The 20,477-nt window shown below is 41.8% G+C and overlaps 1 protein-coding gene across 3 annotated transcripts in view; it reads right to left on the bottom strand.

Annotated features, from left to right (window-relative positions):
- lbr (lamin B receptor) overlaps positions 1-20,477 on the bottom strand; it is a 69,701-nt gene continuing 49,224 nt past the window's right edge. For all 3 annotated transcript variants that reach the window (XM_048531350.2, XM_048531349.2, XM_048531348.2), the window contains 5 exons: positions 18,544-18,669; positions 16,782-16,950; positions 16,560-16,640; positions 15,149-15,271; positions 1-4,192 (listed from right to left, as the gene is read on the bottom strand). In XM_048531350.2, coding sequence (XP_048387307.2) covers positions 4,032-4,192; positions 15,149-15,271; positions 16,560-16,640; positions 16,782-16,950; positions 18,544-18,669 — 660 coding nt within the window. In that variant the 3' untranslated portion in view covers positions 1-4,031. The remainder of the gene's footprint in view (positions 4,193-15,148; positions 15,272-16,559; positions 16,641-16,781; positions 16,951-18,543; positions 18,670-20,477) is intronic.

The following is a 20,477-nucleotide window of genomic DNA, read 5'->3' on the forward strand; positions in this document are numbered from 1 at the left end:
CCTGAGTGGAAATCTTTATTTCAATCAAAAAATATAAAAATTTATTTGTACAGTGCATGTTTTTGCAAGCAAGAAAATCTTGGGTACTGTTACACAAGCAGTCACAAAAAAATACCTTCTACCCATGTTCAACAATCGTTCCTATCAAGACAAATCTATATACAATATTGCCTCAGAACTCCTAGGCTCACTGAAATTGCAGTGCTGAAGTAAAAAAGAATTTTAGCTTGAGTTCACATCACAAGCTGGAACTATTCATAACTACAAAAAACAATTCTTCTCACATTGGTGAAATAGTCCTAGATAGAGAAAAAAAATAGCAAGTTCACCCATATTCTCAAAGCAATGCATGGGACCGAAGAACTGTCAGAATTTAAATCAACCCCATTTCTACTTATTCGACATTGTTTCCGGAGCTTTGATGGTCACAAGTCTTCTGATTTGGTGCTGATATTTTACTGACTCAGCTGCTGTGGTCAAGGTCTAGGATTAAGTGCAGTGAATTGCTCCAGACAATAGATTGATGTTTAAAGGTTGCACAGGAAGCTTCTAAGCTTAGCATCGTGCCTCAAATCAAATCAGTTTCAAACAATGTTCCAGAATCCAGGGTTATTTTTGTATAAGGGTAAGCTCTGAAGGGACAGCAGGGGCTACTTTGATTACTATCCCATAATACAATTAGTTTCATTTTACATGGATTCATGAGCCACAGATTTCTACAAGCATGTAGCACTGAATGCCACAGAAGGGATTTTTAAAAAAAACCTCACAATCCCTACAGAGCAAGGGAAGACTGTTGGGCCCATCAGGTCCATACCAACCCTCCAACATGCATCCCACCTAGACCCATGTAACCCTACATTTCCCATGCAAATACACCAATCCTAGAAACTATGGACAGTTTGGCCTAGCCAGTCTAGCTAACCTGCACATCTTTGGTCATTAGGAGGAAGCTAGAACACCCATGCCGATACGAGAGAAATGTGCAAACTCCACACAGTTGCCAAAGGGTGGAACTGAACCTAGTCCCTGGCAATGTGAGGCAGAAGTGCTAACCACTGAGCTACAGTGCTGCCTCCTTGGCAGTGCTAGACAATGAATGTCACACTAAATTGATTACATTGAAGTCAGTTAAATCTATCTGAAATACTGTAATTCTTTTCATATATAAAAATATTTAATCAGTAAAGTTACATTTATAATCAAGAATACATCAAAAATTTCTTTTAGTCACAGGAAATCTGATTTTAAGGATACAGAGTTGAGCACAAAATAAAATCAAAAATAAATTCAGAACGTGTACATCTTATACATAGGGAGAGTCTGTGCTAGTCTGACTAGGTTTTGTACTCATGCAGGCTATGGTAACTATGTGGCCTTATCTCTCCCCCCATTTAAGTCAATGGCAGTTTTTAAACTCAGGTTGTGCACCATGTCATTTATTAATACTGATGGTTAGAAATACAATCAGTAGGACATTTAATAAAACAGTCAACTCTGTGAAAATTGGTTCCGATACAGGCTGCCTGCTGATGTGACTATTTGCCACTACCAAGTGCAGGAAGATCTCTTTGGACGTCCCACCAATTTCTGCATCATTTTAAGATTGCACCAGCAGAAATCTGTAACCTGTCCTTATTTAGAGTCAATGGACAGCAAGCAAATGCAAGGTAGAATTCATTCTATTGGTTTTATTTTACTGGTAAAACTCACAAACTGGATAACTAACACAAATTCTACAAAAAAAACTGCCTGCACTCCAGAGAAGTTGTGGCTTCACGGAATCTGGAGCCCACCCTTCATTTTCTAATTGGTGGACGACAGCTTTATGATGAGTGAATAATCAAATGTAAACAGTGTGATACGTTGCAAAGCCAGAAGTTAAAACAAAACAAAGCCCCTCTCAATACAGATCCATTCTGTAGTCATATAAAATTAAGCTATGGGGGAGCTCCTCCTGAAAAATACACAGTTGAGAGGTTTCATTTATCAACAATAAACTCAACCCCTCACATTCCAACGAAGGCAGCAAGCTAATATTAAAATAGACTTTTCAATCAGACGCCATCTTCCAGCTTTAAAAATAAGTTCCTTAATGTCTTAAAGGAAGCTAAATTGAAGATAAAAACAGGATTCAAGAAAACTAAGCCGCAGCTCAGAATGAATGGTCCATGTTATGCCATGGATTAGTAGAAAATGGGGTGTACCTCAATTTCCCAAAACAGCAGGATCAAAAATGTTGTGGCTACACCTACTTGTCCTTGGCAAATAAACACTTTCCTGCTCGACAAGGAATGCTGAAGAAACCCAGAATGTCTGGCAGTTTCTATGAAAAGAATTAACACAGTGACATATTGGACTCAAAACATCAACTCGTGTTTTTCTGTCCACAAATACTGCCAGGCCTGTTACATTTCTCCTGCTTTCATGGTATTTGTTTCTGATTTCCAGCTTCTACAATATTTTGCCACTTACTTGCCTGCACTAAGTGTTTTTGATGAGGTTGAAGATTTAACCCATCTTCGAGCTACCAGCACTGGAAAAATGAACGTTCTAGTTACCAAATCTCATTAATAGCGCTGTATTAAGTAAAATTTTCAATATCCCTGAACAAAATGACTTCTTTTTAAAATACTTCATCAAGAGTGTTAAGGATAAAGCATGAGCCTTCCAGTGTATATTCTTCACTCATACAAAATAGCAAAGTGACAAACCAGAATTACAGAAAACAGCAAAGCATTCAAAGAAACCTAAAGTTGGCTAAATATATTTGGATCCCTGTTCTAAAGGTGTCTTACAGTACAAGAACTACACAGGTCACCATATCAGGAAAAAGTACCCGACAGAGTTTTAAAGGTTTCAGGTACTGCAGGTAGGCTCATAATTGTTCTATACTTCCAGATGATGATCTCCTTTAAATACTACTGCAGAAAACAGATATGAAGGGAAACAGAACCCATGATGCAGCATCACAAAGATCTGGTAATCCCTTTGGGCTGAACTTGGACTATACACAATCAAACAACCTGAATATCATAATTCAGGATAGACGAATGGGCAGATATAGAGAATGAAGGAAAGGGAAGAAAGGAATAACTGAAGTAGTGATCAGAATATTCACATTTATGGTAACAGTTAGGTAACAGTTCTTCAGTTCCCTCTCCAGATTTTCTAAAAAGGTGAATGAATACAAAAGTTCAAACTGAAATTACAACCCAAAGCAACTGGCCAAAGTATTCATAATCAGTGATAAAGATTTGGAAAATGGCCATTAATTCCAGTAGTTACCTTTACAGAGTTTTTTTTTGAAAAGTGGGTGAAGGAAAATTTTGAAATGTTTTGCACATTAGGTCAATCATGACAATGTAAATAAAGGTTCAAAATTATAACATGCATCGTGCAGGACCTGCCCCTTATTAAAATACAGGAAGAATCAAAAAATGAAAAAGCAAAAATTTAAATTTTCTTTAAAACAGCTGAAGTGTTTAAACAAGAGATAGTGCAATGTGCCATGAGGAATGATGATTTTATGACCATCTTAAAGCACGTCTCAATGCAATCAGCTCTTATTTCATGAATACCTGAGAGAAGTAAATGTGGTGAGTGACATACCAAATCTTTAAATAATTAACCATGTTTATAGTTCACAGTCTTTTCCAAAGTTAAATAGTAACACCAACACAAATTATTTGTCCCTCAAGCTATCTGTCCCTTCCTTCAAATTAAGGAAAAGAAAAATGAGCTATAAAGGAATATATTTCAAATTTTAACAGTCTGCCAGGGCATTCTGTCCATTGGAAGATTACATACTTTGTTCTGCTGTAAATAGGTGACTAACTATGAAGAGTTTTTCTCTTATAAAAAGGGGCAGGGACAAGGTTATAACGGAAAAATGTATAATTACTTTTAAAACCAACCAGCCTCATGATTAAAATTGGATGAATATATTAACATTCATGTTGCATTTTCTTCAAAACACAAGTGACAATAATGTGCAGAGGCACGTAATCTAATAGGTAAAACAGACATGCTCAGTAGATATATGGGAAGATTCGGTAGCGGACCTGCTGGCAATACTTATTCCAAGCCACACCATACTTCTTCCTGCACTGACGTTCATCCCTGGCTTCACGGTGAATAAGCAGACAAGTGAAATAAATTACATAGAAATACGGAATGATGTGATTGAACCCTGTGAAAGAGAGTGAGAAAATGTAAACTTTTTTCTTAAAAATCAAAAGATCTATTACAGCTCGAGAAATCACAAGTCGTCAGACTATAGTCCAACAGGTTTATCTGAAATCACAAGCTTTTGAAGCACTGCTCCTTCATCAGATGAAATGGAGGGAAGCGCACAAGCACAGAATTTATAAGTGGAGAGAACATTGCAAGATCATTGTAGGTAATTAAAAGTATCACAAGATACTACAAATGAGTGCGCATTGTTGACAAGCTGAATAACAAGTCTTTGTAGGTGATCAAAAGTGCGAAATGGCGAGAGTGAAATGTCAACAGCTGAATAGCAAGTGAAGAGACGACCTATGATCGATCAGGTCAAAAGTCACACAACCCTTCACCTGACATTCACACACTTAGTCCACTCCAGTCCAACTCTGGCACGTCCACATCATGGCTTCTCAAATTGAAGTCTTATTTCTGTAAGAATGTACTTGCTCCTTGGTGTAACAACATAGATCAGATGATTGGGGAGAAAAAAAACACAATTCTCAACCCGTTTCAGTCTCTGAATCCTGCTAACCTTCGACACCAGGCATTTCATATACTCTGCTCAACTTCTGCTCCCCATCAGGTCTCCTTTCTACATGCACTAAAACCTGCTTCACTCCCTCTCTCCATCGCAGTACTTCACACTTAGTAACACCTTGCCAAGTCTTTATAATGAAGCAAAATAAGAACAAGTGCTCGGGATGCACAGCTGGATTGGCAGCATCTGAGAAACAGATTAACATTTAGACTCTAATGACTTCTCTCTGGAATGTAATACTCAATGGCTCAACTTTTTAAATAATGAATCCAGGACTTCATGCTCAGCAATCCCATTTCCACTCTTCTATTCACTTGAGACAAAAGCAAGCAGAATTTAAGTCCGCACACAACATCCAGTTGATAAATAACTAGTAATAGGAGTGCATGATGATTTAATTGTCAGTCATTAAAACGTGCACATTTGGAATTCTTGGCAAGGGTTTTTATTTTATGCAGTGAATTCAGTTGGAAAAAGTGAAAATTACCTGTATGACTGAATAAAAACTGCAAATCTAAGATCTAGGCTCTACAATCCTGCTATATCCAGTCATGAATGGGGATGGGCAGTGAAATAATTCACTGGACGAGCAGACTCCATAAAAACCCCCATCCTCGAATGATGCAACCAAGCACATCAATTCAAAAGACAAAGCTGAAGCATTTGGCTGAGGATTGTTGCAGTGTTAATTAGACAATTCATTTCCACCTTCTCAGAGGGTCCCCAGCATCACAGTTACCATTCTTCAGTAAATTCAAATAACAACACAATATAAAACAGCACAGTAATGGGCATAAATAAAGATACCACACAGCGTGGAGCTGGAGGAACACAGCAGGCCAGGCAGTACAGCAGCCGGAAAGCTGATAATTCAGGTCCTCATAACTAAAATCCTCCAGACCAGGCAACATCCGGGTAAACCTTTGCTGAATCCTCTTCAAAGCATCTACATCTTTGAGAGTGTGGCAAACCAGAACTGCAGGCAATAATCCAATTGTAACTTAACTAAAGTTTTGTGCTGCTGCAACATAACTTGCCAACTTTTATACTTGATGCGCTGGCTAATGAAGGGAAGTGTCCTGTATGTGTTCTTGACCACTTTAGCTACTGGTGTTGCCACTTACAGGCATCTGTGGACCTGTATTGCCTACATCTGTCTACATGTCAATGCTGCTAAGGGTTCTGCCACTTATTGCATAATTTGCACCTGAATTTGATCTAAAATGCATCACCTCACATTTGTCCAGATTAAACTACATCTGCCATTTCTCTACCTAAATTTACAATCTATATCTCGCTGTATCCTTTAACAAATCTCCTCACTAACTGCAACTCCGCCAGTTTTGGTGTCAACCGTAAACTTAAATGAGACCACATATTTTCCTCCAGATCATTTATATGACAAAGCTCTCAGCACTGATCCCTGCCGAACACTACTAGCTACTTATTGCCCTTGGAAAAACATCCACTACTACTCTGTCTCCTAAGACCAAGCCAGTTTTGTATCCATCTAACTAGCTTAGCCTGGATCCCATGAGACTCCACCTTCTACACCAGCCTGCCATGAGGTACCTTACCAAATTCCTTACTCAAGTCTATGCAGATAACATCCATGGTGCTTGCCTCAAATCATTGTCACCTCTTCAAAGTAATCAAGTTAGTGAGACATGATCTTCCCTGCACAAACCCACGCTGCCTATCACTAACACGTCCATTTGCTTTTAAATGTGAATAATTTGTCTCTGTGTCTTCTCCAACAGCTCACCAGCTGCAATTACCTAGAGTGCTTGTTTCTCTTCTTAAATGAACAATAGTAGCCATTTTCCAGTTTTCTGGAACCTCATCTGAGGCAAAACAGGATGGAAAGATATCTGTTAAGGCCCCAGTAATTTCTTCCTTTGCCTCCCACAGTATCCTGGGATAGATCCTATCTGGCCCTGGGGGGTTTGTCTACCTTAATGTATTTCGAAACACCCAATGCTTCCATCTTCATAATGTTGATCTGCCTGAGAGTATTTACACACCTTTCCCTAACCTCAAGTCGCTCTCTTTGCTGAATATCAATGTAAAGTAGTCTTAAGGATCTCACCCATTTCCCCTGACTCCACACAATCTCCCTCCTTTATCCTTGAGTGGGCCTAATCTTTCCCTAGCTACCTTCTTGCTGCTAATTTATGTATGAAATGCCTTGGGATTCTCCTCAGCTGTGCTGGCCAATTTTTTCCCCTCCTAATTCCCAACTTGAGCTCAAGAACAAAGAAAATTACAGCACAAGAATAGGCCCTTCGGCCCTCCAAGCCTGTGCCAACATGTAGCCCGTCACAACCGAAACTCCCTACCCTTTTGGGGACTGTATCCCTCTATTTCCATCCTATTCATGTATTTGTCAAGATGTCCTTTAGAAGTCACTATAATTTCTGCTTCCACTACTTACCCTGGCAGCGAGTTCCAAGCACCCACCACCCTCTGTGTAAAATAAAAAATTGCCTCGTACATCACCTTTAAACCTTGCCCTCGTACCTTAAACCTATGCCCCCTACTAACAGACTCTTCCAACCTGGGAAGAACCATCTCGGTGATAAGCAGCAGGAAAAGCATCTAATAGAGGATGCCGAGAGGCTGAGCATTCTTGGAGAAGTTGGTGCAGTCACTGCGACCATTCAGCGGAGAGGAAGAACTCCATGACAAGGAACAGTGAAGTGCACGCTTAGGTGAATACTGGGCTTCAGTGAGTAAGGCAAGCAAGGTGAACGCAAGGTAAAATTCTTTCATTGTTCTTAATATAAGGGGCAGAGATGGCATTTAGGACAGTGATGTACTCCTCCTGCCAGATGTGGGAGATCAGGGGGGGCAGTCTACTGTCCCTGATGATGATGATGATGATGTCTGCAGGATATGTGACTGGCTGTATCTCATCAACCACGTTGTTCAGGCGGAGCAGCAGTTGGACACACAGAGGACCTTACGGGGGCCAAGAGTGTGACGGACACTAGTTACAGGATGGTCGTCACACCAAACGTTTAGTCAGGTAGATGAGTGACTGCCAGGAGAGGCAGACAGGTGGACCAGGAGTCTCCTGTGGCTATTTATCACTCTAACAACTGTTTTGGATACTGAGAGGGGTGTAGCTGCTCAGGGGAGTATACTGAGTCAGTTGTAGTTGTTGCTTGCTGTAGAGCAGGGTTGGTCAAGATCCAAGTTAGTAACAGTGGGAGGAGATTTGCTACTTAGGGGCACAGACAGGCGTTTCTGTGGCCACATCCGAGACTCTAGGATGACATGTTGTCTCCCTGGTGCCAGAGTGAATGATGTCTCTGAGCCATTACATAAAATTCTAAAAAGGGTATAGTGGGCAGCCAGAGGTCGTGACACAATTTGGTACCAACAACATAGATAGAAAGAAGAATGAGCTCCTGTGGGGTGAGTACAGGGGAGTTAGGAAAGAAGCTGAAGAGCAGGACCTCAATAGTAGTAGTCTCTGGGTTACCACCAGTGCCACATTGCGAGTGAGGCAAGGAACAGAAAGCCAGGACAGATCAATACATGGCTAATGAGATGCTGCAGGGGACAGGGTTTCAGGTTCTTGGATCATTGGGACCTCTTCTAGGGCATGGGGGACCTGCACAAACATGAGAGAATGCACCAAAACTGGAGGGGAATCAATATTCTGGCAGGGAGATTCATTAGATCCACTCAGGAGGGTTTAAACTAGAGTGGCAGGGGACTGGGAACCAGAGCAGCAAGTCAGCAAGTGGAGGGATTGAAGGGAAGGTAGACAATAAGACCAGTAAATCAAAAAGAAAAGACAAGCAGAGACAGATAAATGAACACGATGGTACTAACGGGCTGATGTGTGTTTAAGGAGTATTATAGATAAGGCAGATAAGGACAGGGCCTGGATCAGTACATGGGACTGTGATGTTGGGCCATTACAAAGACTTGGTTGAGAGGCGGACAGGATGGTCTGCTCAATGACTCAGGGTTTTGTTGTTCTAGATGAGATAGAGGAAGATAAGAGGTGGAGGAGCTGCATTACTAGTCAGGGAGAAACGTTACATCTGTGCTCAGAGACGACTTGAAGGGTTCACCAACTAAGACAATATCGAAAAATCTGAAAAATAAGATGGGCGCAATCACTCTTTTAGAATTATATTTCAGGGCCCCAGCAGCCATCGAGACATTGAGGAACAAATATGAAGGCAGAATACAGAAAGGTGCAATAAAAAGTTATCATAGTGAATGACTTTAACTTCCCCAATATTGACTGGGACTGCCTTAGAACAAAAGGCTTAGATAGGGAGGAATTCTCAAGTCAGGACCTTGCAGAAAGGTATTAAATTGGGAGAGGACAAATTATGTCAGCATTAAGCAACAGCTACAGAGTGTTAACTTGGAGGAGCTGTTATCAGACCAGGCCGTATTTGACACATGGAAACTGTTCAAAGACCTGCTCGGACATAGTTCAAGACCAGCATGTTCCAGCAAGGAGGAAGGGCAAAGATGGCAAGGAAAGGGACCCTTCGATAACAGGGGAGGTTGTGAATTTAGTCAAAAGGCAGAAAGAAGTATATTAGATTAGATTAAATTACCTACAGCGTGGAAACAGGCCCTTCGGCCCAACAATCCACACTGCCTCTTGAAGCATCCCACCCAGACCCATCCCCCATAACCCAATCACTCCTGAACACTACGGGCAATTTAGCATGGCCAATCCACCTAACCTGCACATCTTTGAACTGTGGGAGGAAACCGGAGCACCCGGAGAAAACCCATGCAGACACAGGGAGAATGTGCAAACTCCACACAGACAGTCGCCCAAGGTAGGAATCGAACCCGGGTCCCTGGCACTGTGAGGCTGCAGTGCTAACCACTGAGCCACCGTGCCGCCCGGTGTAAGGTTTAGGAAGCTAAAAATCAGAATGGGCCCATGAGGAATATAAAGAAAGCGGGAAAGAACTCAAGCAGGGAATTAGCAGACTAAGAAAGAACCATGAAATGACCTTGGTAAGCAGGGTTAAAGAGAATCCCAAGGCATTCTATAGATACAAAAATAGGATAACGAGGTAAAAGTTAGGACAACTAAAGGATAAAGGAAGGAACTTGTGATTAGAGGCAGATAATGTGGGTGGGATCCTAAATGAGCACTTTGCATTGATATTCGCCCAGGAGAAGGATATGAAGGATAGTGAGATGTGTGTGGAGCATGCTAATTTCCTAGGGTATTTTGAGATCAAGAAAGAAAGTGGTGTTGGACCTCTTGAAGGGCATTAAAGGTGAATAAGTCCCAACGCCAGATGGTATCTACCCAGGTTACTGAGAGAGGCAGTAGAGGAGATTGCTTTGGCCTTGACCAAGTTCTCTGATTCCTTGCTAGCCACAGGAGAGGTCACAGAAGAGGACTGGCGATGCTAATGTTGTTCCTCTGTTCAAGAAGGGAAATAGAGACAATCCAGATAACTATAGACCAGTGAGTGGGAAGCTATTGGAGAAAATTTTTAGAACATAGGACAGTACAGTACAGGCCCTTCGGCCTGTTATCCTACTAAGATCAATTTATCCTGTATACCCAACTTTTTACCATCCTCCATGTGCCTATCCAACAGTCGCCTAGAAGTCATCCGTCATGCATTTCCCAGAGAGCATCTGTTCCCAATTTATGTTCCGCAGTTCCTGCCTAATTGCACTGTAATTCTCCCTCCCCTAATTAAATACTTTCTCATACCATCTACTCCTATCCCTCTCAATGACCACAGTAAAGTTCAGGGAGTTGTGATCACTATCATCAAAATATTCTCCCACCGAGAGATTTGACACCTGGCCTGGGTCATTGCCAAACACCAAATCCAATATAGCACCTCCCCTCTAGTTGGTCTATCTATATATTGAGTCAGAAATCCTTCCTGGACACACGTGACAAAATCTGATCCATCCAAACTATTTGCACTTCAAAGGTTCCAGTCAGTATTAGGGAAGTTGAAGTCACTCATGACAACAACCCTATTACTTCTGCAAGTTTCCAAAATCTGTCTCCCAATTTGTTCCTCAGAAACATCTAAACCCTGGATCCCTGAGCTGCCAGTCATTCTCTCCTTTCAAACAAGTTTCTGTAATAGCTACCATATTGTGGTCCCATGTACTAATCGAGGTTCAAAGTTCATCTATCTTACCTGTTATATTGCTTACACTAAAATAATACACTTCAGACTGCTAGTCCTGCAGTGATCCCTCGCTTGGCCCTGCCTGTCTTTCCTACCAGAGACTTATTTAATTTAGCCCTCTCCTCTTCAAACACTCCAGATGCTGACTGACTGGTCTGGGTCCCATCCCCCTGCAACACTAGTTTACACTCTCCTAAATGGCACTAGCAAAACTCTCCAAGAATATTTTTGCCCTACCAATGGTTGATAATGGTTTCACTGTCATCTATTATCTCTTAATTCCAGATTCTTATTGATTTCAAATTCCACCACCTGATGTGGCAAGATTTGAACCTGGGTCCCCAGAAAACTACCTGGATTTCTGGATTAATTGCCTAGCAATACTACTACAAGGCAGCCATCTCCCATTGTTGGCCTCCACTGCATGAGGTTTTAGGTTAACTGGTTCTGTATTCACTAGTTTAGAGGAATCAAAAAGGATCTTATTGAAACAAAAACTTCTGACAGGACTGAAGGGACAGAATGCAGGGACGATGATACATTTCACCTCCACCCTGTCGAGGTGTCCACAGCAAGGATTCAAGGGTACACAGAAAACCATATCATGGAAAATATTTGAGAAAGAAATCCTTAGATTACTAGATGTCAAATCAAGGTGCTTGGGAGACAGCAGGGTAAATATGGATCAATGATGATCGTGTTGAATGGCACAGCCAGCCCATGAGCCAGATGGCTTATTATTTGAGAGATGTTTTTAAAACCTAACTCAGCCAATTACCATCCTCTCAGTCTACACCTGATCACCAACTGTGCTATCAAAAAACATACAAACAGTATAATAAAATGTGAGGCTGGATGAACACCGCAGGCCCAGCAGCATCTCAGGAGCACAAAAGCTGATGTTTCGGGCCTAGACCCTTCATCACAGGTATGATGAAGGGTCTAGGCCCGAAACGTCAGCTTTTGTGGTCCTGAGATGCTGCTTGGCCTGCTGTGTTCATCCAGCCTCACATTTTATTATCTTGGATTCTCCAGCATCTGCAGTTCCCATTGTCACTGAAACATATAAACAGTAACTGGCTCACTAATACTAAGTTTGGGTTATTGTAGAATCCCTACAGTGTGGAAGCAGGCCCTTCGGCACAACAAGTCTACGTCGAAACTCGGAGCGTTCCACCCAGACCCATCCCCCTCATCTACATATCCCTGAACACTATGGACAATTTAGCATAGCCAATCAACCTAACCTGCACATCTCTGGGCTGTGGGAGGAAGCCCACACAGACACAGGGAGAATGTGCAAACTCCACACAGACAATCACCCAAGGGTGGAATTGAACTTGGGTCCCTGGTGCTGTGAGGCAGCACTGCTAACCACTGAGCCACCGTGCCGCTCAGGACACCCAGCTCTTGACTTCATTACAGCCATGGTTCAAACACAGGAAACAGAGTTTAGCTCCAGAGCTGAAGTTAACATCAAGGTAGCAGTTAAGACAGTACAGCATCAGGAGATCAAGTAAAACTCAAGTCAATGGGATAAAAGCAAAATACTGCGGCTAGAAATCTGAAATTAAAAAAAACTCTACAGAAGTCATATTACCCTTGAAATATTAACTGTTTCTCTCTCCACAGGTGCATTTCATCAGCATCTTCTGTTCAAAGTCAATAGAAATTGGGGGTAAACCCTGCACTGGTCAGTCTAACCTAGCACAAAGGTTGCTATTGGAGGTTAGTCATCTCAGATCCAGGACGTCTCTGCAGAAGTTCCTCAGAAGAGATATTTCTCGAAGGTTTTGGAATAGATTTGTAGCTTGGGTTGTGGGTGTTAAGGTTGGTTGGCTCGCCCGCCAAGCAGGTTTGTTGATCCAGACGTTTCATTACCCTGATGGGTAACATCATCAGTGTAGCCTCCAATGAAGCATCGGTGCATTAACCAAGCAGAGGCTTGGGGACCACTTTGCAGAACACCTCCGCTCGGTTCGCAACAAACAACTGCACCTCCCAGTCGCGAACCATTTTAACTCCCCCTCCCATTCCTCAGACGACATGTCCATCATGGGCCTCCTGCAGTGCCGCAATGATGCCACCTGAAGGTTGCAAGAACAGCAACTCATATTCCACTTGGGAACCCTGCAGCCCAATGGTATCAATGTGGACTTCACAAGCTTCAAAATCTCCCCTTCCCCCACCACATCCCAAAACCAGCCCAGTTCGTCCCCTCCCCCCACTGCACCACACAACCAGCCCAGCTCTTCCCCTCCACCCACTGCATCCCAAAACCAGTCCAACCTGTCTCTGCCTCCCTAACCTGTTCTTCCTCCCACCCCAAGCCGCACCTCCATCTCCTACCTACTAACCTCATCCCACCTCCTTGACCTGTCCATCTTCCCTGGACTGACCTATCCCCTCCTACCTCCTCACCTGTGTTTATTAATGGCTTTCTTCGTAGAATGCCAGGCTTCTAGGAATTGCTGTGCCTGTCCCTGCTTAGCTTGTCCCAGTCAAATTGGTGGTTCTCTTTATCCAGGTGGATGGAGATGAGTGAATATTAGTCGTGTCTTTTTGTAGCCAGCTGGTGTCTGTATACCTTGTTCGTGAACACCAACTGGCTACAAAAAGACACGACCAATACTCACTCATCTCAATCCACCTGGATAAGGACAGCCACCAACTTGACTGGGACCACACCAAAATCCTGGGACAAACTAAGCAGAGACAGGCATGGGAATTCCTAGAAGCCAGTCACTCCATGAAGAAAGCCATTAATAAACACATAGAACTCGACTCCATATACACTCCAGTACGAAGGAAAACCAGAAGAGAGGCAATCCAGTCCAATGGATTCCACAGTTTAAAAACCAGGCGGGAAAACACACCGACGTTTCATTGGAGGCTGCACTGATGATGTTACCCAGCATGGTAATGAAACATCTGCGGAACAATAAACCAGCTCGGCGAGCCAACCAACCTCAATAGATATTTCTAAGTAAAATATTCAGTGATGTTTTTGCATGGCTCTGGATCAGACGGAACTTGAACCCAGGCCTTGCAGCTCGAAGATAAGGACACACTTGGCATTGCTCCACAAGAGTCCCAGTTCCTCAGGTGTGTCCTAGGCCCAACTATCTTCGTCTGCCTTATGAATGATCTTCCCACCATCATAAAAGACCATAAGATGCTGCAGCATCTTATGGCGATTCAGATCCAGATTCAGATCTGCTACTTAGTCAGAATATAGCATGACTTGATATTCCCTAATACCACTATGGAAGAATCTACAGTACATGGACTGCAGCTGAGCAAGTCAACTCACCACTACTCAAAAGTGGAAAGGAATACTGACCTAGCATCCCTATACCCACATCCCATGAAATATATTTACGTTAATAAATTTTACAAAGTTATTCCAATATCCAAAATGTCCTCACATTTTCTGTGAAGATGTCAAAGTAGCATGTCAAATGGTAAGACCATCATCAACCTCGGCCACCCAAAAAACAACAGCTTGTGTTAGACATTTGTCTGAGAGTTTAACATGTCAACTTGTGTAGAACAGGGCAAGTAGAGTTTGGTAGCCACCAGCAAATCTCCACTTTCCTAACTATCAGTTTGGATAACAGGTAGTTATCAACATTCTCAGACGCAGATAAAAAGACATCCAGACAGAAATGTCTGCACGGAAACAGAATCATGCATAATTTTCCTTAAGAATTCCCTTTCTGCAGGGCCTGATTGAAAAGCCTGGCTGTAGCAGCTAGCTAACTCCACACTATACAAGGTTTTCACAGGTTAGAAAATAGGATGGTGGCTTGGCGTCCCAAACCCTGCGAAAATGGTGAGATCATACAATCCATTTTCCTGTAAATATTCTTTTCTTTCCCTCCTAATTGATCATGGGACCAGAAGTCTCTTATTAACCTTCTGGGCAAAGATCTTCTGTTGTTTTTTCCTCCCACTTCCTTTCCAAAAGTACCAACCACCATAAATGATTAATGTTAAAGTTTCACGTGAGTTGCTCTCTACGATATAAAATGGCATCTGAAAAACCAATATGCTTTACAAATTGTCTGGCATTCTACTTAGCTACCCTCAAACCTTTAGTTTGATTTCCAACCTGGGACTGAGCAACTTCAGGGGGAGGTTAGCAACTTGACTGATGAACCTCTCACTTTGATTCCTCAGTACAACTTAATCAAATCTTTGGATGTAACAGTTTTCTACTTACCACAGGGCAGAGACCAAGCCAAGGCCATAATCAAGTCACCCAGGTAGTTTGGGTGACGGACAAATCCCCACCATCCAGAAACAATCAGGCTCTTCCCAGCTGCTGTGGGAATAATGTTTAAATCTGAAGGAAAAAACAATTATGACAAAGAACACATTTATAATTGCGCAAGGTCTATATGTAAGCAGTGTATAAGGCTATTCACTTATAAAACAAAAACCACAATAGATCCAGGTACTTTCTAGACGGTATAAAGTCAAATATGTTGGATGTCCAGAGTTGGGGGTTCAGGTGCACAGATCTTGAAAATGTTACAAACAGGTGAGGAAAGTAATCAAGACAGCTAATGGAACGCTGGCCTTTACATCTAGTGGACTAGGTAAAAACATAAATGTTATGCTGCAGCTGTACAAAACCCCAGTTAGACTCCACCTAGAGAAAGGACAGCAGATCTAGGCACCATACCTTACAAAGGACATATTAGCCCTGGATGGAATATACCAGAGTGGCAAGAATGATAACTTAAACCCTGAAGTTCAGGTATGAGGAGAGATTATACAAATTAGGCCCGTTTTCTCCAGAATTTAAAGCGTTTAGAGATGATCTGAATGAAATCTTCAAGATATGAAGAGTTAGGGTAGGTAAAGACAGACTTTTTCCACTGGTTGATGGATTCGAGAACTCGGGAGCATAGTCTGAGAATTAGGTCCAGACAGTTCAGGAGAGGAGAGATGTCAGGAAGCACTTCAACATTTTAAAAAATAAATGGTGGTACATTTCCAGAATGCTCTTCCATAAACAACTGTCGATGCTGGACCAGTTGTTACTTTTAGACCTGAGATAGATACATTTTTGTTAAAGCAAAGAGATTAAGGGATATGGGCCAAAGGCAAGGTATGGACTTGGACACAGATCAGCCATGATCTCACTGAATGGCAGAACAGTCTCAAGGGATTGAACGACCTATTCCTTCACCTATGTTCCTAAGTAGACTATTCAGCCTATTTAAGTGGAGCAAGCTCAAGAAGCCAAATTGTCTACTATCGCTCTGATTTTTTATATATAAATTGCTGCTTAAAAAGCCAGAAGCCTATGATTTGTGAGCAGTAATAGGCCATTTGTCCATGACTTCCTAGAAATTTATGATGAGAAATGCAACCGATCATATAAGCTGCAAACTGAATTACTCTTTCATGTAAAACTACCCATGGGAATCACACGCAAACACTGAAATTAAACTAAAGCTTTAAGTTTGTTACATATTTAATATAAAGAATTGTTAAAAGTATGACGAGTAAAATATTTCTGTCACAAATAATAAATTTTCATTTACAGTGGCTTATATAGATGGAATTAATGGCCCACCTTCAACACGCACAGACAACACACACACAAGACCCTTGGTACATACGTGCCAGTTTTGGATCATGAGGATTCCTTCTAAAAGCATTCTTTTGCGAGTTAGCCCCTCGGAATATGATATAACCAACAGCTGTAACATAACAAATACCATCAACCATACAACACCTGACAGCTGGAAAGATCAATTCCACAGTGGTAACAAAGCACTATATCTGCATTTGGTCATTAGATAGCAAAAAATACTGACAAAAAGTTCTTTAAATGCTCTTACTATTGAGTGCAATGATCGCAAGAGCTACTGGCCAACTCAGTTCATTCGGATGATTAACCAGGTAGAAAGCCTGTAGACTGTATACAAATGGTACCCAGACCAAATCTCCAAATGTCAGCATAAATCCAAATCCATCATGCACAATATCCATGGTGGTCAGAATTGCTGTCTGTGTTGAAAAAGAAGAAAAGTGAGAACAGGAAACTCTCTTGAGATGAATTAATCCTGCAATCTGAAGTAAAGCCATGATGAAACAGTCAACATCCATAATTTTCAACCACTGTCCCCATTGCAAGTTGATGGCCAAGTTCAGTCTGCACCCACTGACGTTTAGAAGTGCAAAAAGTGATCTGAGACATGCAACAAAATGGAAGCCAAGAATGCTATTTCCTTTCTCTCTCTCTCTCTCTCTCACACAAAAACACACACACACACACAAACAAACAGCAAGACAGCAGAACTAAGGGATTATAGTTTAAACATTAGGGGTCTCTTATTTAGGATTATAATCATGTGAATGTTTTTCCCCAAGGTTTGCTGAAACTCTTTCCAAGACAGCAGTGGAGGCTGGGTCCATGATACTTTTTAAACCAAGTTAACTAGATTTGTTATTGACAAGGGAGTCAAGAGTTATAGAGAATATATGGGAATGTAGAGTTGAGGCCACCAACAAATCTAATCAAATTACAGAGCACATTTGAGGGGGTGAATGGCCGACTCTTGCACTTAATTTATATGTTTGCATGTCTCCTTGCTGAGATAGCAGTAGAGGTACCAGGCCTCAGCTACATAAACTTACAGCAAGTGCTGGCAGCAGACTAAACCTTTGAAAAGCATCCTAGCTGAGCAAAGTTCTATCTTAACCCGACAACTGGACAAACGCATTTTACAAGTGGCACAAGTAAGCTGCAAGGAGGGTATACTGTAGAATGCTTTTTAGCCTATGCCAAGGCACTGAGGAGCAGCCCTTTTCATCTTATGTTTTTATTCGTATTCATTCACAGGATGTGGGCATCACTGACTAGTCCAACATCCATTGCCCAACATCATCAGGCAGTTGAGAGTCAACCATATTGCTGTGGGTCTGGAGTCACATGTAGGTCAGACCATATAAAGATGACAGTTTCCTTCCCTAAAAAGGACATTAGTGAACCTGATGTGGTTTTCCCAATACTCAGCAATGGTTTCATGATCATTAGACTTAATTCTAGATTTTTATTGAGTTCAAATTCCATCTCTGGTAGGATTTGAACCCAAGTCCCCAGGAAATTACCTGGGTCTCCAGATTAACAGTCTAATGCCACTAGACCATCACCTCCAATGACCACAGTTAACATCAAACAATCAGGGATAAAATTAGGAACCTTCAATTTATACAGTTCAAAGATCTATCCAGCTAGTGTCCGAAGAAAACCTAGGACCCATACATACAGTACTCCCTCATTCTTAATGAGCAACTAATTACTCCATCAATGGTCACCCACTTCCTCTGAACCAACTTTTTATTAGACATGAAAAGCCCATTAGTTAATATCAGCAATGAAAAGGATTTATGACTAAGCCTGATGCATCCTAGCATTCTATCCTCTGCAGACTTCTATCTAACATGGTTGGAACAATGATCAGATTTAGAACTTTGGCTGTCTTCTCCTCCAAAAGGCCACAAACACTAAGCTTCTTGCTGCCTACCATCACTATTCACAAGATGCAGTAGAAAGTCAGTATTTGAAAAGTTAATACGAGTAATTTAATTTCAAAATACCTCATTCCAGAGTGCATCTATCACATACAGGAGTTGGAAACTGTTCACCAGTATCATCGCCAATGAGGGTGCCTCTCGGCCCTGCATTTCCATCTCAGCAAACAGCGATCCTAAGTTAATGACAACCTGCAAGATTTTTCATAAAAGTCACTGGAAAATAGTTAAAAATTGACAACACATCCACACAAAGTAGGCCTTTAACAGTTAAGCACATCGTTTACTCTGACATGTTGCAAAAGTATTTTAATTTTACAGAATTCTGAAGTACACCTCATTCACGTGAACAGCAGACCCTTTTGTTTTTAGAAGAATGAGGGGTGATCTCTCCGAAACCTATAAAATTCTAGTAGGGCTAGACAGGGTAAATACAGGAAGAATGTTCCCAATGACTGCATCATCCAGAAGCAAGTGTCACAGTTTAAAAGGTATGGAGTAAGCCATTCAAGCCCAAGATGAGGAGACATGCCTTCAGAGTGATGAGGCTATGGAAGTCTCTGCCACAGAAAGCAATGAGGCCAAAACATTGAATGTTTTCAAGAACAAGTTAGTTCTAAAGGGGAATACTTCCTATCGTGAGAGAACATGCCAGTCAGAGGGGCGGCAACAGGAGCACAGCAAAGAGAACCTGGGAGCAAACAGCAGGAGATTCCAGATAAATACTTGAGAGAGGAGCCTGGATCAAAGTCAGTCAGAGTAGTGGCAGAAACATGACAGAGCAGAATGCAGAGACGGAGCCCTGGTGGTGATGTCACAACTCAAAAAGGTAATGTAGTCTTTGCTGGAAAAGCTCAGCAGATCTGGCAGCGTCTATGAAGGAAAATAGAGTTAACATTCCTCAGAACCAGACCTGAAATGTTAGATAACAAGGTGTAGTGCTCATGTTATATTCCATCTGCCACTTCTTTGCCCACACTCCTAACCTGCCTAAATTATTCTGCAGATAACAAGGTATAGAGCCGGATGAACACAGCAGGCCAAGCGGCATCAGAGGAGCAGGAAGGCTGACGTTTTGGGCCTAGACCCTTCTTCAGAAATCATTTCTGAAGAAGGGTCTAGGCCCGAAACGTCTGCCTTCCTCCTCCTCTGATGCCGCTTGGCCTGCTGTATTCATCCAGGACTACACCATGTTATCTCAAACTTTTCCAGCAACTTTGTTTTCATTCCTGATTTACAGCATCTGCAGTTCTTCTGTTTTTTATTCTGTAAGTTTTAAGACAGTCATGGAAAAAGATATTGGTGGCCCTCCAGTTTAGGAGCAACCCGTCCTTCATGTACTGGTCCTACCTGCCCTGGAACAGATCCCAATGATCCATACATCTGAACCCATTCTCTTACCCCACCCCTTTAGCCACATATTCCATCGTAATACCTTCTTTTTTTTTGCCTTACTAGCAGGTGGCACAGGAGGCAATCCAGGGTAAAAGTGCTAAATTGGGGGAAGGCTTATCACAACACTATTAGGTAAGAAGTGGAGAAATTAGATTGGGGATGGCTTTTGAGGCTAAATCCACTTCTGACATGTGGGAGTCTTTCCAAGACCAGTTGATCAAATTTCAGGACCAGCATGTTCCTGTAAGGATGAAAGAAAAAGATGGCAAAATTTGGGAATCTTGGATGACGAGATGTTAAATAGTTAATCAAGAAGAAAAAAATATAAACAAAGACAAGACCCTTGAATATTAAAAAAAACACAGAAAAAGAACTTAAACAAGGAAGTAGGAGGACTAGAAGGGACCAGGAAATGTCCTTGACAACTAGCATTATTTATAAAATGCCTCAGGATTCCATGCATATTATGAGCAAGAGCGTGGCTAAGGAAAGGGTAGGTTCACAAGAACAAAGAGGGAATTTGTGCATGGAGCCAGACTAAATGGGTGAGGCCCTTAATGAATACTTCACATCGATCTTCACCAAGGTGGCCGTGGATAATGGCA

Source organism: Stegostoma tigrinum, chromosome 4, assembly GCF_030684315.1.
Source record: "Stegostoma tigrinum isolate sSteTig4 chromosome 4, sSteTig4.hap1, whole genome shotgun sequence".
NCBI lineage: Eukaryota > Metazoa > Chordata > Chondrichthyes > Orectolobiformes > Stegostomatidae > Stegostoma > Stegostoma tigrinum.